The 26407-nt window shown below is 34.1% G+C and overlaps 2 protein-coding genes across 2 annotated transcripts; both read right to left on the bottom strand.

Annotated features, from left to right (window-relative positions):
- Window positions 1–15997: 15997 nt before the first annotated feature.
- On the bottom strand, window positions 15998–17629 carry LOC126834631 (uncharacterized). The gene is made up of 2 exons (XM_050566709.1): window positions 17417–17629; window positions 15998–16433 (listed from the first exon to the last, which is right to left on the bottom strand). The coding sequence occupies exons 1-2, from the start codon at window positions 17474–17476 to the stop codon at window positions 16107–16109; spliced, it is 387 nt and encodes a 128-aa protein (XP_050422666.1). The 5' UTR covers window positions 17477–17629; the 3' UTR covers window positions 15998–16106.
- Window positions 17630–18720: 1091 nt separating this feature from the next.
- LOC126834685 (uncharacterized) lies at window positions 18721–26134 on the bottom strand. Its single transcript, XM_050566792.1, has 2 exons — window positions 26009–26134; window positions 18721–20013 (listed from the first exon to the last, which is right to left on the bottom strand). The coding sequence occupies exons 1-2, from the start codon at window positions 26030–26032 to the stop codon at window positions 19435–19437; spliced, it is 603 nt and encodes a 200-aa protein (XP_050422749.1). The 5' UTR covers window positions 26033–26134; the 3' UTR covers window positions 18721–19434.
- Between the last annotated feature and the right edge of the window lie 273 nt (window positions 26135–26407).

Genomic DNA, 26407 nt, shown 5'->3' with positions numbered 1-26407 from the left:
CTGTTGTGGATTCCCCAGCCATAAAAATTGTAAGTCGTCCAAATATTTTCCCCTTTTATTGGTCTCCTGGCGATCGGCTGTATTTATTGCCTGGCCGAGTACAATACAAAACAACTTTTTGTCAATTTCAACCAGTGTCTACTTACACCGGTCAACCGATTCCCTTCGAATTGTACAAAAATTGTACTCTTAAACTTGCCAAGTCACAGACGAACAACTTCTTGTAATCCAATAGCCGAAATATGGAATAGGCCACCGCAAACTACTACAACTTACCGCGAGCATGGTTAAAAATCTGAGTTTTGTTAAAACCGATAGCGATTTTGTTCACAAAATGGTACAAACTAACAGTACATGTGCCCCCGCACACTTGAAATGTGGTTCAAACTCTATCGCGGTCCAAAGTTTTGACCTTTGGCAAAGTTTCGACGGTTTCGATCGAGTAGTTTTCAGGAGTACCGCAGACAAGTCAAAACTTGTCTGCCTAAACGGTTTATAATGATAAAGTTATGGTAAGTAATAATTATAGTAAATACGTTTACATTTTATAAAATTGTTACTTTCACCCGAAGTACTTATCACAGCACAGTTTTATTTTTATTAAAACTCTGATTCTCGGTCCGGTTATACTTTATGTAACAAAATAAAAACTGTATTTTAATCATCGTCCAGTCATTGGGACGGGTATTGGTTTTATTGGAAATCCCAATGAAAATCCTGAGAAAAAAAAAACAGTAAAATTCCATAAGTCCAAATGCGTTTTAACCTTTGGAGAATTTCATTTGCTTAATTTAATTCAATCAATTAAATATTTAAAAAAAACCCACCGATTATATTTTAATAATGAAATGTTGTCGAAAAATGCAAATTTCGGGTAAAAATATTTTTAAAAAAAAGTTGTGTACGTTTGGGCGGGCAAAACGGCATAAATCGTAGGGTGATTTTTAACCTTGGCGTTTGTACGTGAAAAATGGGATTAAATGGGATACCGAAGTGATCAAGTTTGCTGGAAAGAGGATAACAGCTTACTTATCCTTTTATGCACACACATTATAAGTCTGTGCATTACGAGTCGAGTTGAGTTATCCCATTACGCACGAACAATTACACTTGACATCACTCGTTTTTGGCAATTGGCATTTGTGGTTATAATTTTTCAAGTTAACCAATTTTACAATAATTGTCCTCTGATAGAGTACTATAGTTAAAAAATATGTTTATAGATTAGTATTGATTAATTTTATGTACAAATTGTTTTGGTCTAATTTGCTAGGGAACAAAACAAACTAATTATTTAACATATATGTATATTTAAGTATAGTAATAATTAGTATGTTTTGTAAATTGGACCGAAACGATTTTACCTCAGTAAATTTTTAACGTTTTAGTTACATTTTCCCAAACTGAAGCAAGTTAAGACTTATCCCAAACACCGTTGCAACCTATTTTTAACATGGATATGACACTTTCACTTCCAGTTACATATAAGAGTTTAGAGATAAAATATAAGTGATAAGAGATAACATATCTATGATAGCTAGAGGTAAAATACAAAATATTAATGATAAGAGATGAGCTACAAGGGATGTGATAAGATATAACACATCTATGATTTAATGTATTACCGTGGAGAAAATAATTTCAATTTTCTTTTGCCCGAATCATACTCAAACAACAATATTGTGATATATTTTAAAAATACGTTCATAATATTGCCGTTGAAAATCATACTACTGATAACATATACAGGGTGATATTTTTTATCATGAGCCACTCAATGTCTCATAGGGTTTAATAAGAAATACAATTTTTTTTTTCATATTGTTTTCATACAATGTGATCTCAATTTTTCACATTTTTATTTTTAACCCCCTCTGCAACTTAAGTTTTTTGATAGCAACTGGCTCATGGTAAAACAAAATCACCCTGTATGATATATATATATATAGTTTAATTGTATACACTCATAGAAGTTGCATCATTTTTTATGAAGAAATACTTTTGAATATTCCTACACCGACAGAGTTGAATAGATTTAAAGCCAATTATTATTGACCAAAACGACCATATCTGTATAATTGGTTTTTGTCAGAAAATTAAATACTAATTAATACGCTTTATACGTATTATGCACTCCACAGTCAATATACGCGGTAATTATTAATATCAGTAATTTGTACAAAATATAATTTCGCTTTCAAACAAAACCTATACAAGATGGAAAAAAAAACATGAAACTCTATACATCCAATCATTGGGCGCTCAATTCTTAATTGGATTAAAAGTCAGAATTAAATTAGGTTGATTAAATAATCAAATTACTGTTTACCAATTTAGTTGAGCGATATTTTGAAATTTCAAACAAACGTTGTAATTTATATTATATTGTTATTATTACATGATCAAACTACCTCCATAGTTTTCTAAAATTAAGTTCTCCGTCTTGTAGTAAAATTATAAAACATATTTACACAAGTTTTACACTTCCTTGGCGTTAACATATTGTTTATTTTGTTTGTATGAAATGTGTTATCCACCTTTCTCACATTGTTTCGTGCTGTACAATATCTTCTTTAATTTTTTCCGTTGATTATTTTCTGTATTCCAAAAATAAAAATTGCCACAAATGTTCTAAGCGTTCTGTTTAATTTTTGTAGGTTTTTTTCTTTCAATTGTATAATTACACCTTTGTGACCGAACTACATTTGTTCATGCCACATGCATAAACGTATTATATTACTATATAATATGCATATTTACACCTCAGGCCGGGTTCGTGCTGTCGTGTGATCCGTTCGAGTAATTAAACCCAAACGAGAACCGAGAGTTTATCACTGGTGCGCAACAAAAGGAAAAACCCAATGAAAATAATAGCCTTAAAAAGCGAGAGGGAAAAATGTCTTTATTTTCGTACCCGTGCAAACTCATTATTCACCGAGTTGCCGGAAAATATTAAAATTTATGTGTTCATAAGAAATTTGTAAGCGCACAAATGGCTTTACTGAAAAAAAAACCAATACTAATTTCATATGTTCATATTATCTAGTCTTATTTTCTTTGATGAAAACTTTGTTTGAAACCCGTGTAACGGACACATACACTCATTAAATTTTACACTGATTGTTTGGTTAATAAATTGTTCAGACAAATTTTTATAAGAATAATTAAGAAAAAACAGTTAACCGTCAATTATGCACAGTCAAGAAGATTAATTGCATTTTTTAAGAAAATTAGACAGGAAAATTGTGTGTAATAATATTATACACTCACCGTGAGTGTAGTTGGGATGAGACCAATGTTTTGTACTTAGCAATTAATAACATCCACGTTCTATATTCTGCGGATAGTAGAAACGGATAAAACCAGAAATTCGTGCATTATCCGGTTAGCATTTTTGAATATTGTAATTGTTTTATTTTATCATTGAATAACTACAACTATTTGTTACAAATTTATTTAAACAATCGTTGACGCTCGTCAAAAAAAATATATGAATTTAGACTAATGAATAGTATTTAAACTGATATACAAACCGGATGTCCGGATTTCCCGCCTCTAGGCGAACTCTTCTTTTGTTAGTGCTATTCGAGAACCAACTGATATGTTACAGTGTGTATTGCTCCCCGTTACATATGGTATTAAACGTACGTTTATGGTCTAGTTTTCAAGGAACAAACCGAGAATTAGATTCCTGAAAAACCTCGGTCCACTATTTACGGTGTATGAAGTAAGAGAATAAAAGAATAGGTTTGTAGAAGAGTTTTATACTTATAAAACCACCGTGGTTTTTAATGCGGGGTCGTCTTGGAGAAAACTGCCATCACGGTGTACTTTAGGCTGTACAGGCAGTCCTTTGACCTGGCTTAAGAAACACTTTTTATATTTCTCTATTGTTCCATGGCTTGAAACTACCGCAGTTGCACAATTTACGGTTTAACGGGCGACAAAGTTACGATCAGTGTTTAAGAGGGGAGGTGGAGGGGGGGGGAAGGACACGGACAAAGAAACAATCATACAACAGCTACTGGGCGCAATGTAAGTGATTCCAATTTCTGCGGTCCAAAGTCTTAGGTAAGTAATATAGGAAACGTTTTTTTACAAGTATATATTTTTCGTAGGCACTCACAATCGGAGCTGTGCAAATTCTTAGTCGAATAATAATTTGAATAATTAATTTTTGTTTGAAATTACTCTAATAAACTTTACTAGAACAGTGTGTTATCTAGATGCGTATCTGGATAGTCTTCTGTTCGAATGACGCCCAACTCTGCTGGCAATGAATTGAAAAAATATTATATTATTAGATAAACAATAAGATGATCAGTCAATTCATTCTCAGTGGTTTATTCAAAGGATTCACTAACTTTTATTTTATGTCAATTTGTTGTGTAATAAAAAATGCATAAAAATATCATTTCTAGTTTCTTCGAGTCGCCAAATATTGTAAGCATGCAGCCAAAATTCTACGAACGCGAGTTATAAAGAACCAAAAAAAAATATTTAAAAAACGAACCACGTCAAAATGTCAAAAAAGTTTGCGATTTCGACAAATCAGAAATTGTTTTGAATTCCAAACACTGTAACCGAGTTATTCTATACAGCGTACATAATATTATATATTATGTGCACACGGTTGATTGAATTTTGCAACATCTAAACTATCACCGAGAATAGTTTACTGGTCCAGTAATAATAATATTATAATTTATGTTTTGTTAGGCAGTCAGCTACCCACGGTTGCTAGCCTGCGCCACCCTAGTGTTTAGCATGAAAAAGTTTAGTCCAAGTACATCACGAAACAACATGTAGACAACATATATATATAAATCTATGGAATTGTGTTCTATAAACGCTTGAGCTTTTTTAACTATCGCATAGTAATATATGAGGCTCTCAGATGTCTAACCGATTAACTCGATAAAATGAAATTTTTCAAGACGGTCAGTTAAAGTTATTATTGAAACAATGTATGCAAGTACAATTGCCAATGTACTTGGCGCACTCTAGTGGTGAAAAATTAAACTATGCGGTTAGGTTTATCTTGACCACTGAAATTTATACACTAACACTATTTACATGACTTGTGGGTTACTCCCACTTGGACGTCTTGATTAGTTCGCGAACGTTTCGGAACATTTGCAAGTTCCATCTTCAGGGCTGTGGCTCGATGTTGCTCGCACTGCGCTCTCCGGCAGACTGACTAATTCGCTTCCGTGGGCATAGGTTATATACCATACCCCCACCGCATTCTCCACTTCCTCTTGCCGCTGCCAGCTGTTTTCTACGGCCACGCCCCTTCGCCTTGACCGGCTGCCGCATGACTGATTGCCATTGTTAATATTGAATCGGTCAGTCTGCAGGAGAGCGCGGTACGAGCAACATCGAAACACAGCTCTGAAGATCGAACGTGCAAGTGTTCCAAAAACGTTGGTGAACTAGTCCAGACATCCAAGTGGAGTAACCTCAAGTCATGTAAATAGTGTAAATATAATATCCCGCTCAAGCTTCAATAATTTTTTAATTATAAACTTTTTTAATCCGATCATATGCTATTATTAGCAATTTGAAAAAATCGGTTTGGCATCTGAGCGTCGCCTCACATGTTATATATTTTTTAAGGACAACTATTATTGAAAACCAATAACCTCCTATAATATAGACGTTGACTTGGGCTCTGACGGGGATCGTAAAACACCGCACTGCCTTTATCGTCGAGGGGCGGGGGGGAGCATGATAAAGCCAATTTGCATGGAATTTGAATTTTTATACTGCGTTTATTATCAAAAATGAGAGACAGACGTTTTTCTTTTTCGACGTTTTCTCTTTTTAGCTGTAGTGAACATTTCAAACATACCGTCAGTATAGCCCCGTGGAGCCCCCCCCCCAACACCACATTAAGCATTCGCGCTCGTTTCAATATTAATATTGTGGCGGCGTCGACGAATATATTATAATATAAAGGAATTTTTATACCGATGAACATTTTTTTTACGTCGGTAGTTATATTACATTTTTTTTTTTTATTGCGCTATTGGGAAATGACAATACGTTCGATTTTCGGCGATTATTCTACCGCATTCCGCACTTGCCGACGTGTAATTTATCCACGCAGAGACATAAAGTATCGACACTCCCGTGTTGCTTTTTTTTTTTTTAGTTTATACACAGCCATAATAATATATTATCACGTGACAATTTTTTTAATTTTCATTTCGGTACACCGCAAAAAACGACCTGCACCGCCAAACAGGTGGGTGAAAACTGCCCTGGTACTCGTGTGTTGTGAAATATTATACTGTTATCGGTGGTTTATAAAATAATCAAGAAAGCCGGTACAGTGTATAATATGGACCTGGGAGGCAGCCATTATGTGTACTGATTTCATGGAAAGTAAAAATGTCACGTTACTTTTACATGATGTTTATATTACAATGTTAGGTTAGGTCTGATCTGAAAGATACTAGCTAAGCACGAAGACGGTCCAAACTAATATAATTGAGCTTTTCCGTTGCCAAAACTAACACAGTGTAATATGAGCTTTAAGCCAATTATTGTGATCGAGTGATCGATTTAACGTAATGCACTCATTTTCCCGGAAAGTATTAACAATATTTTTATAGTTCTTTTGAAAAGCTTTTTTTCATTATGTTGTTCTGCAATATTATAAAATTACCAAGCGCGGTTGAATAATGCGCTCAGATAAAAATATTACTTTTCTCCGCCCTTCTTGCTATCGTCCTAAACTTTAAACATTAATACCTTTAAAAGTGATCGTCCAAAACTGGTTATCGACCGGTCAACATTTTCAGCAAATTATTTTTAATTTAAAAAGTTAGTTACCGTTTTGAGTTTCAAAAGTTTATAGAGCCAGAGCTCTACAATCCAGAGATTATACTAAACATAGTAGAATACTTGGTAGTTTTATAACATTGTAAAGTAGCATAAATAAAAATGTTTTCAAAAAGAACAAGTACAAAATTGCTATTATATTCCGAGAAAACAGTAGGAGTGTCTTACGCTAAATTGATCACACTTTGTACCTACACACCGGGTGACCCATTTTAAAATACTAATGGCCTTTCGTTAGACTTCATTAGAGATTTGAAAAAGGGACGTTTAAAAAAAAAAGGTCCAAAATTCAAAATCACCGACCTACGGTCAGAAACATGTTTTTTTTTCTTACTGCAAAAACGTAGGTATCGTTTTTTAACCAAAAAACTGTCCTCGTAAAAGGCTCAAAACCAACAACTTTTGTGGTTATACTACACTGTGATTGTTATTGATGTTATTTTTAGGTTTGTGTGTAGTATGTATTTGTGGTAACAATGGACGCCATACTTACCGTATGCGGTTGGCACGCATAGTTTTGCTTAAGATAATGTCGGTATTACTCAAAACTGATTTTCGATAAATGAAATTTATAATATTATTTTCAACTGGTTACTATTTGTATTGTGTCGGTATATTCAGTGGTCTTTTCAGTCAATCCTATATAGTTTAGTATAAAAGCGGCTCATATTATAACAGTTGGTAGGTTATATACCTATGGGTGCATTAATTATACGTTAGTCGTTTCTTGGCTAAGCTGTATAGCATTCAACAGGAGGAAAATAATAACACCGGACATAATAAACGGCACACGGTTTGACACGAGAACGGCGCAAACGGCCCCGACTATGTAGGTATAATAATATGACGGATGAGGGTGTAATCGATCAAAAAAAAAGGGGGGGGGTGATAACGCCGGCGGGGTTTTCAAAAGATTCTAGACGCGAAATATATTATTTAATAAACAATTTTTTCCTTTTTTTTTTTTTTATAATGATATTATAATGATAATTTAGAAGAATTATAGCGGGCGGCGAAAATGTTTAAAACTATATATTATGATATCACTATATATTACTCGGCGGTAACGATAAATTTCAATTACTATCGTTGGTCACCAGGAAATGTGTGTAGGTATATGGCGTTTGAGCGTTGCAAACAACGTCTGATACGAAGAGATTCATGAATCCTAATTACGGCACTGTGTATACACAACAACACTATAATATAATAATAATATTAAATTTAATTATATTATCATTATCGTTATTATTCGGCTGCTTTTGTACACCGCACCGAGGTTTATATTATAATGATAATATGCTCCTCCTCCGGCCTTGTGGCCTTGTAGAGTTCACACTCTACCTCTTATTATTACATATACATCCCTGTAGGTGGCAGCCCGTGACCCGTGTCGACGGAGTGAGTTCATATAAAATACAATAATAATACGGTTATTATTATTATATAGTAATAATTGCGCCCACACGACCGACCCCGCGGTGACATTCACGCTTTGGGACCTCAGAAACCGTACCCTTTTCTTTCTTTCATATTATTTTGTTCCACATCCGCCAGAGTTGTGCGAATTGTTATCCAAATCAAATGTTATTCGAATCATTTCTCATTCAAACAATTGTGTTTGGACTTACTCGATTATGTAATTATTTTTGAAATTATTCGGATAAACAATCATTCGAATAACTATTATGTGGATAATGTGTTATCCAGATAATTATCTAGATAACGTTGTATTCGAATGATGTACAACTCTGCATAATATTGCACATCTGCGCAACAAATCGACAATTTCCAGTACAGTAGTATGTGACCAGGTGACCTATTATTTCAGTCAGTGTGATTTATTACTAAAAATGTATCTATTTATACAATTGGTGTAACAATAGAAATTTTTCTGTCAACGAAAAATATAAATGAACGGGTTATTTTTGGATGGGGTAAACTGATAAAAAGTGCACATTTGAAAAAGCGTTTAGTTGACATCAACATGGCGAGAGGATGATGAAGATATTGGATAAAAACATAAACTGTGTCTTAGAGCCCAATTAGATGTATCTTACTAGAAAATGTAAGAAGATACATTTTTTTTCTTCTATATAAATAATACATATTTTTACCTCGTTCGAATGAGACGATCGGTTATGGTACGTTGTTTTTTGTCACAGTCCTGGTTAACGTTTGTAAATCAGTTGACTTTCAATACAGTAAGTGTATTATTTATTTCATTTTTCGGCATTTCTATCAACTTATCCACGGCATTTATCACAAAACATAACCAATATTTTCTGGAATAAACTGCGGGGCTACTTTTATCGACTGAACGTTTTCAGGTTTGCAGCAACCAATTCAGGCAAAGGGCGGATACAAAAACGGACATAAATCTAAAATTCAACACAACAACCGTGGGCGTAGACAATCGCCGAACAAATGAGACTATTAGGTCTGAAAACATGTTTGCAAAACTTAAGGTATAATCCTCGGAGAATGAACTCCTAAAGGCCTCCGAGAGAAAAAAAAATGTACAAAAACTAATCTTGTTTGAAACGTGAACGGCTCGACCAAAGCCGGAGAAGTTTATTACTTATTGACATCGCAAACATGCACTCCAAAGACAGTCCCGGGGGAATTCGATCGACTACTTTAGTCCGATATGTTGTCATAAAGTAAAAAAAAAAAGATTAAATAATAAAAATAATGGATGGACCACTGTTTGTTATTGCACAGTTTAATGTTTTATCCCCGGCTTGTTTGGCTACATTGTTTATGGAACGGAGTAATATTAACTATATTATTGTAATTTTTCGCATAGAAAATATGGGTTTTTTTTATTATTATTATTTCAATAGGTAAAGTATATGGTAAAGGCTTCGCTCAAAAATAATAGATCATGACACTTTTGGGTAAAAATGTCACCATTGCGGTTTGTTTACCCGAATATCACACATAGTAGTTTGGCACGTCATGATCGATGTGGACGTTTATTTTTTATTCACAAGTCTTTTGACCTAGTTGTGCAGCTTTGTGATACTCATGGTACTCATAACACAACCCATAATGATTTTACATTGTGCTAGAATTTTTACTTAATTATTAAAGTTTCAAAAACAACTCCGAGCGATTTCGCTTTTGTGAATGTTAAACAAGAAAGTAGCGAGAGTGCGTTTCTCAACTCGCCTTAAGTACACAACAATGTAGAGTACACAATTGTATATAATATGTTTATCGAAAACTTAATTACATGTCGAGGACTTAATTGAAATTACGGTATGGACAACATTTTATTATGTAGATTAGTGTGTTTACTTTTTACCAAACCGTGAAACTTGTAAATTTTCTATCTCCAAACGAGAAAACACTTAAGTCAAAAATAACATCAATACAAACCAAAGCTGGTGTTTTTTAGCTTTGATGCAAAACCAAAAGTAGGTATAATATACCATTTTTTTTAACGATGTACATATTATTATTTGTATTTTATATTGAATTAAAATGTGTACATTTCGCTTGGCCGAGGACGGTATGTATGTATTTTCTTTGTATTTATTTACCATATGTTTTGGGCTTAGGCATATTATATTTTGAATAAAACGGATTGAAAAATGCCAAAAAAAATAGACGTTGTCCTCGTAAACGAGCGATGGCCTTTTCGTGTGAACTCCAGAAAAGCGTAGGTATTGTTAATGATATTTTCCTTGACGCGTTGGAAGAGTTGACAACAGTACACACATAACCGTGTCTCGGCTACGTGGTGATTACCGGCGAAAAATAATAACTAAACTTTTGCGCGACTTGTGCACATACACATATATAATAGTACATAATAATGTACTGTAGGTTTACATATAGGTAGTGTAATAATATGCGATTGTTGGCGACGCGGCCCTTTTACACTTGGGCGGCGTGTACAGCGGGGCGTGTAAAGAGCCCAGATTTGACCCTTCTTGGTCCGGTGTTTTCGCGATAACACTTGCAAACGGTTGAGGCCAATTTAAAGGGTAAATTGCTTGGGCGAACGTCACACACGCGTGAGTTTCGCTTCATTTGGCAAAATAATTACTTTTCGGCTGGCCGCGTATCCATGACTACTCGGCTAGGTCCGAAAAACTGCTATTGTTTCGACCTCGGGGAATTATAGCACCTGCGACGACGACGGTTCGTCAACACAAATATTCTCTGGCCGGAAATTAGTGTTTCGCCTAATAAAATACACACACACACACACACACACACGGATGTGATAGCAGTTTCGGCGAACCGCAAAAATAAAAACCGATTCCAGTCGTCGCGCCACCGAGAAAATGTAATATAGACAAAAATAAAAAACCATAAAAACGCTCGTGGTCGTTTGTGGTACATACATTCACAGTTGGACAAAGTTCTTATTCGAATATAAAACATATGTAGGTATACTGAAAATATATTATATACTAAATAATGTTTTAAAAAATAATTTCTTAAAAAAAATACTTACTAACCGTTTACAATATTATGTTTAAAAAATATTTGGATAACTTTTATTCGTATAGTTGATATTGAAAAATATAAATAACTTCGTTTACTCGTGTGTTTACTGTAGTGTGTTATCCAGACGGTTATTTAGAAAAAGTGTTATTCAAATGATGCACAACAGGTCATTTCACTCGAATAATTTTATATTTGTATAGTTGTTCGAATAGGTAATTATTTTTGAAATCATTCGAATAATTAATAATTATTATCCAGACGGTTATTTAGATAACGTTGTATTCGAATAATGTACAACAGCTGTGGAGGCAAATAGGAGTCGTTGGCCGTGTAGATATTTAAAAAGAAATCTGCCAGATGAACACAACTTATTTCAATAAAGCATTACTTTACTTGTTGTACTACGTTTGCGAATCGTGTACAATGTAGGACATAATATTATGATAACATGTCCGGCTATACCTGAGCCATCATGAATTAAAGTAGCGGACAATTAAAAAAAAAAAAACACAGTTGAACCATGGACAAGTTATCTCTGATCACGTACACCTTATCACATATCTTTTATCTCTTATCACATATCACTGATTTCTAAACTCTTATCCCTTATATCTTGTATCTTATCACCATAGATATATTATATATATATATAATAAACTAGATTGCTAACTGTACATGCCACCAATACAGAAGATTGAAGCAGCCACTTTCCGTCATCTTGGTAGGAATTAGGACCCTTATCACGCGAGAATAATATATGTTTATAACAATCACATATATATACAATATTGATATAATAATATATACAAGTATATGTTATATGCATTAATAACACACATAAATCCCACCAGAATGGCGGACCGTCGGTTTCAATTCTTATCGCTAGTTAGCAATCTAGTTTATTATATATATATATATATATATATATATATATATATATATATCTGCACTTATCACTTAACTCTTATCTCTTATCACTAACCTATTATCACTTATCTATTGTATGTTGTCTTTAATATCTTATTCCTAATATTTTATTTTTAACTGACAGTGTAACGCGAAAAACGACAACGTGAAAATGGCGACATGAAATTTCAAGTTTAAAAAAAAAATTCTCTTCGTACAATCACCGTGCTCGATTAGCGTGTGACGTACAACATTTGTCACAGCGATCACTCGGACCGAAAGAACATAAAAATGAAAAAAAACGGCGTACTAAAAATGTTTGGATTACGTCTTACGATGGCTAAAAAGGAAAAAGAAAATCGTTACAAGCGATGGGCGACCCGCAACAAATTATTTAATATTCCTATCCATCCCCTTCTCTATTCTTTTCACATGACACTTTTTACAACAAATTCATACGGAATATTTACTGGCACATCAGCTATTAAATTGATACCATCTATAATGTGTATATACACATTGTATTATTATGTAATCTTTGAGCTTGCAACAATGCCGCCGGTTTTATATTATAATAATATTACACGACAGCAGCTATATGCTAGTTGTAAAGTACAATTATTACTATTACGTCACGAGCAATGTCATAAGCCGCTGAATTTTTTTCGTTGAATTTTTATTAATCGAATCCGAGCCAAATGATAAACGCCGTCATACTTATAATAATATAGTGCTTCTTTCTTTTCATTCTTTATTAACCAAAGGTATAAATTTGCCGAGATACGCGACTTTTTTTCATTATTACATCACGGTACGCCAAAAATGACTACAAGGTATATTCGTAATCCCAAATGAAATGTTTTTTTTGTTCATTTATTATTACACGCGGACAAAGTAGTATTTTTAATAATCCGCGTTTTGACTTGTTAGTCAATTTTTTTGGGGTTTTCAACCGAGCAACACAAATCGGTACCTATTTCTTATGCTAGTGTCTTATTAAAAAAAATGATGACCTAACCGGGTAAACCTTTACAGTTTTGAAGTCACATTTACACCTTTCAAGGCGTGATTTTTTATTTTTGTTGTAAAAACATTGCAATAAATTTCATTAAAAAACCAATCCAGTGGCGATGCAAACAAAATATGTTTCTTAATATGGATCTGTCATACGGAGTCCTAACCTAACCTATCCAATTTGGACAAGGCCAAGAGACTATTGATAAAATTGACCAAACCGATTTTTATATGTTATGTTAAGGTTCGAGTTGGGGAAGGAAGCACGGTGCACTAACTGAGGAGTTAGCGTTGGAGGTAAAACGGGATTCACTAGCCAAATGAAGATTTAATAACGACGTTAAGTTAATAATTATAAATTACTAAATAACGATATTGATTGTCACCCGGGTTCTTAGCTCAAGTACCCTTAAAATGTTAATTAAACCGACGGTTGTTCGCCGTTGTTTTTCACGCGATACAGCGTTGGTATACGATTTTTTTCACACCGACTCGGTACACACAAATTCATTAAGTGCACGATACGAACGGTATTTGGGAAATTATACATGTATTTTATAATATACACCGCAAGACTCCCCTCGGAGATAGAGCGAGATACTCATCCATCGACCCCTCTGGTCAGGGGAGGCGTTATATAATTTCACCTATACAACGCACAGAGATCAGATAATATACCACCGCGCATTGATTTATGTGCACCGGCGAAGAAATTACCCGACCGTTTTACACATACCTACGCCTTGTGAATTTGCTCGAATTGCGACCTTATCACACACACGAATATATTTATGCGGTTGCGATTATAAAATATACAATAAATAGAATTATTCGTTCGGAGAACAAAATATATAGGCGCTTCGAGCGAACGATACTGGCAAATATAATAAGCACACACACATCCATCTAACGTTCAACATGGCCTCTTATACAAGAAATAAGGTAATTGACTTTGTTTGTTCAAAAGCAATCACATATTTTTATGACGATAGCTAAGTAGTAAAAAAATATAATTTTGATTTTATTGTCGTTTAAATTTTTACTACTACTTGCTTTGAGATGACAATAGACAAGCGGTTCTACTGCCTACTAGTCTTAGTAATAACGACACTACTAACCTTGTATATACAATTTTGTATTAAAATTATGTAAAACGAAGCTCATTATTAGTATAGTTAGTCAAAATAAATCCCATAAAATAGCATTGTTGTTTTATTTTAAACTCGCTTGTCAACCATTATTAACAAACGAATTAAAAAAATACTTATAGCGTTTCTAGGTATAACGAATTATATGCTAAATTATCAGAAAGAGCTTCCAACAGAATTCGTTTGAAAAATGGCCATTGAGCTTCTTTCCGTTTTAATTAAAAAAATAATCATTAACGTTATTGGAATAAGAAAAAAATGGCTGGTTATATTTTTAACAATTATTTCTTTTTATCAATTTTGTAAATCTTAATTGTTGCAATCCGCTTCTGTTGTTCAGATACCGGTAAAAAACATTTTTCAATTAACTGAACATTTTTTAATAAAGGCCGTTAAAAATATAAATGACTTGTTTTATGTACAAACAACGACGATATCAAAACTAAGCCTATCATATTTTAACTATGTAGACATTATGTTATGCGCACAGACAATCTGACAGTATGGTAATTATTTTTTAAAATTTACACATGCAAAATTGGACTGTACACATGTATGAACATTTAAGTCTATCTATTTAGTATCTGTACTTTAACAATTTAATACTGTTACCACCGCAGTGGGAAAGGCGTTTTAATCGCCGTTGGCGTTTGTCACACGTTGGCGTTAGTTTTTGAATATTAACACCGGCGGCGGCGGCCCCTTTTTGCAAGTGGAAGTTTCGTTTACATTTTCAACGATTTAAAATATTTATAAGCAATTCGATTGTTGGCCTCTTCCGCCATAATTTGCAATTCGTTTCACACAAACGGACATCGTTTTGGAGAGAACTCGGGGGAATCGGATTTCACACGGGTCAGACGCGCGTTCCCAGCATAAAAAAAAAATATATATATATATATAAAATCGCCCTTTAAGAGCACACAACACGCCAAAAGTATACGGTGATAAGCCTTCAGATTTTTTAATGGACGAGGATTTTTCCCCCATCCTATTACACGCCTTCATCTCAGACACGTGCACGTCGTCCGAATTGAAAGGTTCCAATCATAATAATATGTCTAACGCAAATGGATAGTGTGTGTTTTTGTTTCTGTGTAAATATTTTTTTTATTCAGCATTGAGTCCACACACATATAAGGTGATCCATCCGTCCTTATGATATCGTCTAAAATTATTTTACTTTATTATTTATTTGTTTTTTTTTTTGTTGTTTATCGATCGAAAGCCTCAGCCACGTGGACCATTGGTTGTATAACCGCAGGTTATCTTACATACTATTTGTACAATTAGTTTTGAAAACGGTTTAGTATGTGCAGTTGTTATTTGCATTAGTATCCATACCAGTCAGATTGGGGAATAGAGAGCCCTAGGATTGATCTTTGGGTAGTTGATTGATTCGTCCAAGATGTTCCTATTTTCTGCGTTCGGTTATTATGTGTTCGACATTACTGGCTTGGGTAAGTTTTGTGTGGCCAATTCTGAGTCTGTACAGTCTGCCTGTAATAACAGACAAGTTTTTTTGTGGTTTGGCTTGTGTAAATGTTGCCATTTGGTGATCAATATGCAAACAACGTTTGTTTTAGCATTAATAAGTTAATAGATTCAATTTTTTCTTTGTTTTATAACGCTTTTGTAATCGTTTAATCGCAATAAACAAGAATATTACATATCAGTATTAAAGTAACAGCTTTTATAAAGACAAATATCGACTAAAAATATTCACTAAAGAACTACAAGTGCTTGCTTGAGCGGAATTCCATCTTCGCTGGCTTTTTTTGCCGACGGCAGCATGAACACCATGTTGTTGCCATTTGGGAAATTGAAATCGTCATCGTCATTGCTCACCGAACGGGTGTCTCTTGGACTCGCTTCGGACCAATTGCCGCCGTCTTCAAAGCTGGAAGGCTCGTCAAAGGCAAGCTGTTGGTTTCTTATTTCGGAAATCCCTTCATTATTCGTACTGTGGTTGAAATCGAACAACGACCGTTTAGAATCTTCCATTGCTTGGTCTTCGACCGTAGGCGCTCCGGCACAACCACTTTGGAAAATCTACAAACCACATGCGACATAATAATTAATGCGTTTACAATATTGCCTATTAATACTATAATATAAGAGTGGCCTATTGAGTTTTTACATAATTGCTGAATTGCACGAGGCTTGTTGTTTTTTTGACGTTTTAGACCAAAAAGCCAGACAAAATTAAAATTCATTCAATTACAAGAAACCGAAATTCGGCTTCTTACATACCATTGTAAACTAATCAAAGAACTCTAATCTTTTTACAAAATTGAAATTAGACCATCTTAAGTAGTCGAAATTTTGTCTGGCTTTTTTTGGTCTAAAATTAGCCAAAATGACTTGTGCTCGAAGAAAAACTTATATAAATTGAAAATAATACCTTGAAGCTTATACGAATTAACCGGAAAATCAATTACAATACCGAAATTTATCAAAACCACTTTTTTCTTAAATATTGCCGTTACATAACTATTATTCAAATTATTAAAACCATTTTAATATGTTTAAATGGCCACGATCAAACAAAATTAATTTAGTGAAATAACGCGTGTAATACTAATTTTTTAATTATGAACTATATAAAAAGATATAGATATATATATATGAAATCAATATCTGACTGGAAATTAATTGCAAATAAAATGTATTGGCTATATTTTAACAACTAACGAACACTTTGTTGTAATTTGTAACCGGCTAGCATCAAAGGCTTTGGTTTGTCGCCTAAAGGGGCCAATTTCAGACCAACTACCCTTCATAATAATATTATACCATTTACTATTGAAAAAAAACTTTATTAGTTTATAACACAAAATAATGTAATTTAATCAAATATTTGTACAAAATTACAAAGATGCGTGAAATTACTTATTGTACTAGTTACAATAACACCACTGCAGACAGGGAAAACGGGAAAATTTTAAAAAGTGGTCTTGAAAACAAAATGAAAACATTCTGTTTCATTTATCAAATAAAGAACTTATTTATTTATTGAACTTACTATATCTTACTTGTATGGCCAAATAAAAGGCTAACGTCACGCCGGTCGCATACATAGATATTTCGGTCATATTGAATTGCTGCGATGTAGCACGGCCGAATTACTAATATTATTTATAATGTAATTTTATTAAAAAAAAAACAAAACCTTAAACGTAAGCCTACGCGAGAGTACCTCGAGCAATGCTTGTAGAATAAAAGTTAATATTATTTGTTTTGTTTTTTTGTATCGACCTCGTTATTTATGGTTTCCCAAAAACGTTGCAAACCAATTATTACCCGTAGAGTCTGTTAGTAGGTACAATACCTATGGCTAATCCAATTATTGTAATAATTTGTTTTGTTATTGTAGACTGCAGTACAAACAAAATAAAAAACATATTATGTGTTAAAGGTAATATAATACAATACATAATATAATTATTATTATTATGAGCGTGCGAGCCAGTTTGTCTCTTCCAATCTCTGTTCAAAGGCATGATAATATTATTGTATTATTCTGGTTTTAACTGACACACGCGTGTTTGCGAATATTCCACCTGCTGTGTAAACGGTTAATTTGCCAAATTAACGATAACACTTTTCTCTTTATTTCTCTTTTGTAGTGGTGTCGGTGTATTGTGTTAAACAGGTACAGGTATTTACGCGTTAAGCGTGTAATGCGGTAGTAAACAAAACAAAACAAAAAATAACCGGTATACGATACATAGATGTCATTTTCATAAAGTATAAATATTGTAATAATAGTAGGTAATACGTTTGTGTTTTGGGGGGGTGGAAAAAAAGCTGTATGACAAATAATATGGGTCGTTTATTATAAAAAAAATGATAATCAGTTTATGATTCAGAAAGTCGCAAGGGTTATAATTATAATAATAATAATTTATACACAACATGAAAAACGTAGGCCTTTAATTTCAAACGAGTTTTTGATTCTTATATTAATTTTAGTTCCCAACCGTCGGATAATTAGACTCCGCCAAGTTAAATTATCTCTCCGGGATCTAATTGTCCGACCGAAGGGGAGAAAAACAAAAAGTACCTCTTTAATCATGAACTAAATTAAACCATAACGACTCAAGTTAGTCGGCGGTGTACATTATTATTGTACATTTGTCAATCACATTTATCAAACTATATTTACGGGAATATTTAAATGTGCATTGTGAATTTAACGTGAAACTGCTCACAAATGGTAATATTACCAAAAAAAAAAACATTAATATAATACCTACCTACCTACCTTATCTATGTACTTTTTACATAGATAGTCCTAAAATAAAAATATCCAAGTATTTTACACTAATTGAACTCTGTGAAGTGGAATATATGTCTTTGTCCCATAATAGGTATATTATGTGCTATACATATAAAATTTTAATTTAATCTTAAGTCGCCGGAGAATGTATAAAATGGTAAAAAATGTCATTCGTCCTTTATTAATTAAACTAGTCATAGTTATACATAATACAAAAAATAATTAATGTTTTAACAAGTTATTGGCAATAACTTATAAGTATACTAAAACGACAGTGTGACGTGTGGCCTTAACTACAGCAATTTAAAAATAATATAATTTAATGTTATAATAATATTTAGTACAAATGTTTTAAACGCTTTCGAATAGTGAACAGTAAAAATTTGAACATTACGGTTTTAAAAACTTAAATATATATATTTTTTATATTTCTAATACAAGTTAAATAATTTGTAAATACATATTATTGTGTTCAAAATTGAATCCGCAGCCAAAAACTCTACTTAGACAACATTGATTTTGTTTCGCCGTGTGTGAGTACATGCAAAGTTGTGAACCATTCGAATAAATAAATAATAATCATCTAGATGTCACATTAGTCGAGTAGAGTGTTATTCGAATAATTCCAAACATAATTATTATTTGAATAATATTGTATAGAATGAAAAATTATTTAAACAGTTATTATCCGAATAGTTTTTCATTCAAATGATAATTCGCACAACTCTGGCTGAGTTACTCTTAGAAGGGCGGCCGGGGGAGGTTGAGTTTCTAATCTCTTTTTTTAAACGCCGAAAAATCGTTGTCAAAGTCTAAAAATGGATTGTACCTGTTGAAAGGCACGCCTCCCCAACCGGCGCCTCCGCCCCCGGAAAACGGGTTGAGCCCCCCGTACGGGTAACCGGGATACGCTGCCGGCGGTCTGCTCCAGACGCCTGGCCCTGCGGCGCCGGCATACGGATAGGGGGCCAGTGCCGGGTTCGGGTAGTAGCCGGGAGTGCCGAAGCCCGGCGTCTGCGGGTACAGTCCCGCGGCTCCCGGGGGAACCCAGTTCTGGAACAGGGCGGCGTTCAGCAGCAGTTGCTTGCGGCGCAGTATCCTCTCCAGCAGGCTGTCGATCAACGGCGTGTCCAGACCGAGTTCCAGGCCTATGCCGAAGCCCAGCGTGTCCGAAGTGTCTTGGTCGTCGGCTTGCGGTTGCTGCTGAGATCCGAACTTGTTCTGGACAGACGAGGGAGACGTCGACGACGATAGCACACGGCTTCTGGCAAAGGCAGCCGCGAAGTCGCCGGGTTGTATCCGCACCAGACTGATTGCCGTCGAACACCGGCAACACAACAACAACCAGATCTAAACGGTACCAAACAAAAAATACATTAGGAACGTGAAATTTTAAAAATTTTCAAATAATTTATTCGAACGATTGAATAATTTAATTAAAACCTCGTTAAACAAGGTTGGAGAGAACAGCGTAGTCTGCCCTAGTTCATCTGTCTGGAACAAGGGAAGGCAGAAAAAAAATTCTAGTCATTTTCTCCACTCCCCACGGACATTCAAACATTAATATGTTATCTCTTATTACTTATCTGCAGAGCATCGGATCTTTTTAAAAAGTGATTTTATTCAATTTTATTACTTTTATTTATAACAAATTCCTGTAGACCTGTGACATCTCCGTATCCCCGCGTTGCTTTTATTCCATTATGCCTATACAGCACCTCAATTTAATATTTTGTCTAACTTTGCTGGCTTATACTGTGCTTGGTTTGTACTGTACTGGCTTGAAAATACTAACTACTGATTTGCATCGAAGCGTTTTTTCAAAAGTGATTTTATCACTTTCAGATTTAAAAATTCCTGTAAACCTGTGACCCCCCCATCCCACTATGCCCCGACCCCACTGTATTGTTTTTTTCTTATATCATTAATCTCTTATCGCTTATCTTTTAACTCTTATCTCTAATTGAAAGTGAAAGTGTAGAAATGGCAACATGAAATTTCTTGTATCCAGCCCAATACAATATATTCATGTGTTAAAATAACAATTCATTTTTTATTCAAAAAATTAATAATTCAAAAATAGCGAATAATTCTAGTAAAGTATTCAGTTCAATTCGCAAAATTTTTATTTAAAAAAAAACGAATTAAATTAATAATGAAAATAATCGATTTCATGGTTTTTTCCCGATACATGACTTAAAATTGTATTCAAGTAAGTACGGCTTAGAACATTGAAGCCCCCGCGTTTTATCAATCATAAAAATTTGTCACATTAAAATGTCCAATTGAAGTACATTTGTTTAGGTTTACACAAAAATAAAAAATAAAACCTCTTGAGCGGCTCGAAAAATATGTGCTGCCCTGTTTATGGTAAATACGTTTTAGTCAATAATTTAATACCTAAATCGTGTATTTGTATACAAATAATAAATTAAAACTAAAATTATATCTTTTAAAGTCAACGTAGGCTCGTCCGCTTTAATCGTTTAAATGATAAAAAATAAACTAGTTGTTTACTGCATTTATTTGCGATTCGTTATTTAATTAAATTAATCAATATTTATCCGATCAAATTTTTAAATTTGTTAGTTATTCAACAAAGTATTATCAGTTGTTATATATCTTTTATACAAGCCGCACAATATTTTGCCACTTTTTATGTAATACCTATTTTAAAACATATCCGATTGATGTACCCAAAATTGACATACATAGGTACTATTAACTTCTGCCATCCTTCCAAAAAAAATATACATAGTTAGTACGTTTTATTAATTCATTTAGCTAAAAATAATTATTATGTATATGTACATGTTTAATAGTATAAGCTTAGTAACGGTTTAAACGAAATCACCCAAGCGATAAATAAACAATAATCCTTTTTACATAAAATGTCAACTCGAATAATTATTCTCCTGGTGAAATTCAGCGATTTCTTTGAATTATGATTTCTTTGATTTTTTTAAAATAAATTACAGCGTGATTTAAAATATTTTGTTCACTGCGACGACGGAAATGGCGGCTGTGAACACACAGTTGTTACTGCAAGCTCTCAGATCAGTTTTAAATTTATTTTTATTTAGTACAACTTGCAATGTAAGCATATTTGCAAGAAGTGGTCGCCCACAATTTCAGGCGACTCGTTCTAGATTTTATGAAATTTAAAGGAATATCCTGATAAACCTTGCATTTTTTTTATGCACCAACACTATTATACATAAATAACATGAATTTGTAAAAGATTATTCGGTGATTTCACGGCAGTCTTCGTTATACCGTACAAATCTATCAAGTGGGGGTATTACTTGTTATTTTTTTATGAAATAATGAAAATAAGATAACGCATGACGAACCAGAGCCGCTACCTGCGTGACTTGAATCAATTATGTCTGATTTGTAACCTTTATGCGACTGTTATACTTCCTTAAGTGGTTTCCCATTCAATTGGTATATAGTTGATTTTATTCAACCGTCTTTGGCATCGTACAATATAATATCTACTATTATAATATACCGCCGCATGTGCTGTTTATGTTGAGAAACTTGTAATATTAATAAGTGCGCCGCCAAATTGGTGTGTGTCTTACTTGAATAAGTACTTGGCGCATGTTCTTATGCATAAACACTGCCGCCGATCTTCAAACTAATATTGGAAAACTTAATTTTACAAAATATTAATACATTTCTCTGGGAAATCCTCTTTGATGCGTCGCGGCACACCCGCAAAATGACACAAATTAGTTTTATGTCGACAAAGTTAGCAACAGCTCAATAACCGTCGGTTCTGCTGTGGAGTATTAAGCTCTTAAAACAATAATGTCTTATTTACAAAATTTCCCCTCTTAAAACTCGAGTGCCGCGCTTAACGTTTAAGTGCTGAAATTCGATTAAATTTAAATAAACAAACGATATTGCCTGAAATACACTATTATCGAGACGGATAAAAGTGGCGTACCAATGGAATGATAATTCAACCGTTCAAATGGGTGGTAAACAATTTTAGGCTGAAGGTAAATTTCAATACCTATTAAGATTCAAACGGCATGTAATTGCTAATCGTCTGAATGTAAAATACAAAAAAAAAACGTACCTATCTACCAGGTTATTTTTTTTTTTAATCTCTAAAAGGTTTGCGTCCGGCAAAGCAGTATTTCCAGCAGTATTGTTTTTTTATTTGTTATTTATTTAACAATAACAATATAGTTTTGAACTTTTCACGGTAATAAGCTTATGCCGGTGCCTTCCGATGAGTTATTACCCGTATGGAATTATTGACGGTATTGCCTCCACCACAACTTGATCGTTCCCTTGGATACCGACACAAAGATTATATTCATAAATATTTTATACTAACCACGCCGGCATGTAGTAGTGGCGTATTTTGGATTACTGGCCGAATTTTCGCTGTCGGTGTATTTATTTTTCATATACGAATTTTTCAAGCTCAATAAAAGTATATTTTTTTTATTCCTGGGGTTTTTTTTTTTAACGAAACGTTATTTGATATAAGCTTAGGGATTTCGGATAATTGTAGAACAATATCGACGGGTTTATTCAATTACTGAGCAAAACTAAAACATTGCAATTATTTTAAGAGAAAATGACCGTCTTACCCTGAATGAATCACCCTGTATTCGTCGAGACAACGTTAATAGTTGTTATATTCATCGGGCCAAGTTAAAGGCAGAAAGGGTAAATCACCAGTGTAGACATTTTCGAAAATCTCTGGTAGTCTCCAAGTAATCTTCAAAAATCTCTGGTAATTTTTAGGTAAACCCTGAGTGATCTCCAGGCAATCTCCAAGTGATCTCCAGGTAATCTCCAGGTAATTTCCGGGTAACATCTGGTCCCGTCGGTCAGAGCTTAATATGGTATTCACATTGTACCGGGTGATGCATTTAACGCCCTACACTCGTTTTCTCTTAAAATAATAATTGCAACTGTGTAGTGTTTCTTTTTGAAAACGTTTTTATTTATGTTACCACAACAATATTAGGGAATATTCAAATTTTTAAACAGTCAATAAATTATTACAAGATTAGGTAAACTTGAGTGTAAGGCGGAAACTTATCGACGTTATTCTTTCTTTTCGTTTTTTTCTTCGTAGATTTCTGCGATATTTGAGTTTCACAATAAGAATGCACACAAAGGGTTGTGAGGGGGGGCTGCTAAACGTGTAGGCATACTCTAATGTATAGTTTAAGAGTCCACCGGTGTGTCGGCGCACGTAGTATTTTTCCTAATTGCACACCGGAAACGCGAACAAATGCCAATCTAATGGACCGAATGCGGAAAGTTGTGTTTGAAAACGACAAAAATATGAATGCGAAAAGGTCATTCCGTGCACACTTGTCCGCCGGGGCAACGAGCAGCGACTCACGTACCGTATAACTCTTATACTACAAATTGCAGTTTTTCCCATCGCACCCCATCAGCCCCAGCAGCAGCAGCACATAGCCCCGGCCATCCCCCATCGTCTTATCCGGGAGCATACAAGGAGGAGATCCATTAACAGCGGACGATGGCCGGAATCGTATTATAATTTAACACGAGCACAATGCCGTCGCATAATAATAATAATATGACTGCGAAAGAACGTTCTCATTTTTTTATCCCGTTGACGTTTTTTATTATTGGTCCGGTTTTTTTTTGTATTTTTTTTTTACCTATTACGCTATTATGATCATTCCACGGCAATCCCGCGAGAACCGAGGCCCGTGGATATTTTTCACTCGTGACAGCGCTTGTTTGTCTTCGGAGATAATTTTATTTTTTCTTTGCCCTCGCCCCGTCTACCCCCGAGCTATTTGTCCGGCATAACCCCTCGTCCCCACTACCTTCGAAAAAAATTGAAGGTAATTTGCTGGAAAACGTCACGTCACAATGTATACAGGGTCCCAAGTTTGACACTAATTTTCTCGGAAAATATGATTATTACTATTATTCCTATACTTGTATACATATTTTACTATATTTTTTTTTTTTGTATATACTCTCAATGCTGTTCAACCTTCATCCCTTGCACGAAAAACAAGTATGAACTTGTATTTGAATTTTTGACTTAGGGTTCACGTTAAAGACCATTAAATGTCCTTCCTAGAAATTCTTAGTTTAGTAGAAAATTTGAATTAAAGAAATTGCCATTATAGGGGACTGAACTGCAGTGCGAAGGACTAAACAAATATTCAGTTAAACAAACAATTTCTTTTTAATTAACAACATCATAATACATAACAATATAATACTATTATTGACATAATATAGTGGGTTATCACATTGGACTTTTATAAAACTAAATGTAAAATTTTTAGTCCTTCATAATAATATTTTTTTGAAAACTGAGGGACTGAAAATCGCACCCAAAAACATTAACAACTGGTTAAGATAAGGTTGGAGAAAAGCCATATTTTTGGAACACTTACAGACTATAAAAACACTTATTGTGAAAAAAATAATAAAAGAAAAGACACTTCCAGTTAAAAAAATACAGCTTCGCGAGGGCTTGAATGACGAATTTGCCGGACTACGTTTTCTCACTATCAACTTGTTTAATAATCATCAAGAAATGAGATAAGCCAAAAGCGGTCAATGTTACTTTCAATGTTGACATTCAAGCAATGCGGCTATTTCTCAAAAACGCAATTCTAAGTAAAAGCTTTGAATTGGTGCCACTTTAGGAAAATTATGAGGTCCTGAACTAAAAAGTAAGGGACACATAGTTTATAGGGTAAAATGAGGAAATTGTTGAAGTACTCAAAAAACCATAATTGATTCTGAAAACTAGAGTACTTGCTTAACTGAATAATATCAGGTTTTGATTTTTGAGAATTGAAGTCAAACATCTAGGACATGTTTAAAAAATGCGAAACCGGGGTGTGGGACGACATTGCGAGGGACTGAAAATTCAACCATTTTTAATTTTTTTTTTTAATTAGAAGGAGATGGTTTAAATACCTTAATTTTGTTAAAAAAAACCTTGTTCCGGAACTATTTTACGTAAAGAGTCAACAAGTTTCCTATAACAATCAAAACACAAGTCTAGTAAAAGTTTGCGGACTTAAAATTCCTCGGTTTCAGAGAATTACCCATATATGTTGTTATTTAAAAAAAAAACAAGTCCATAGTTGTTTTACGCATAAGGGATGAATAGGTTGATGTTAGATGTTTATATAGAATCGCAAGCCAATGGTCCCAAGCCAGATTGATCACTCTGTGTAGAGCTAAGACGCGCGTGTACTTGCTATATTATACACGTTATTATACGCGTTATATCGTCGTTATTATTATTATTATTATTATGCTATGACAGTTTGTTATAATAATAATATTAATATAATGTACTTACCGCGGTTTTTGAATAGCAATTCATATTGCGGCGCGGAATATAGTATGATATTAACAACAATATGATAATAACGGCTCGGCGGCAAACTGGTGTGTATAATATTTCCTAACCAACAGCCAGCGGCGGCCGTCTGGGCGTACAATATTAAAATCTCGCATGAACGATGACGTTTTATATATAATCTCGCGTGTCCTTCACGTGTCAACCCGCCGTCGTCGGGATCCGTTAAAAAACCTGGTGTATATACACAGGTATACACACATTCGGTCGGTCGTCCAATATAATATAAGAAAGACGGGTGGAAAAAAGCGTAGGTAGAGGTAGATGTAAGATGGAACTTTTTCTTTTACCCTAGCCGCCGCCGTGCCGTCGTCACAGACCAAAAATAAATTCGATTTG

This window comes from Adelges cooleyi, unplaced genomic scaffold (genome assembly GCF_023614345.1).
Source record: "Adelges cooleyi isolate 19-005CV unplaced genomic scaffold, UGA_ACOO_1.1 ACOO_flye_CR_arks_rails_tigmint_CR_PRNA_21, whole genome shotgun sequence".
NCBI classification, from domain to species: domain Eukaryota; kingdom Metazoa; phylum Arthropoda; class Insecta; order Hemiptera; family Adelgidae; genus Adelges; species Adelges cooleyi.
The sequence above is the reverse complement of the archived record's forward strand: the minus strand, read 5'-3'. Positions and strand labels throughout refer to the sequence as shown.

Coding starts and splice junctions, on each gene's coding strand:
- LOC126834631 (XM_050566709.1), bottom strand. CDS start 17,476: ATGACCGAAATATCTATGTATGCGACCGGCGTGACGTTAGCCTTTTAT. Junction 16,434..17,416: donor CCTTTTATTTGGCCATACAA/GTAAGATATAGT, acceptor TGTGGTTTGTAG/ATTTTCCAAAGTGGTTGTGC.
- LOC126834685 (XM_050566792.1), bottom strand. CDS start 26,032: ATGAATTGCTATTCAAAAACCGCG. Junction 20,014..26,008: donor ATTGCTATTCAAAAACCGCG/GTAAGTACATTA, acceptor GGTACCGTTTAG/ATCTGGTTGTTGTTGTGTTG.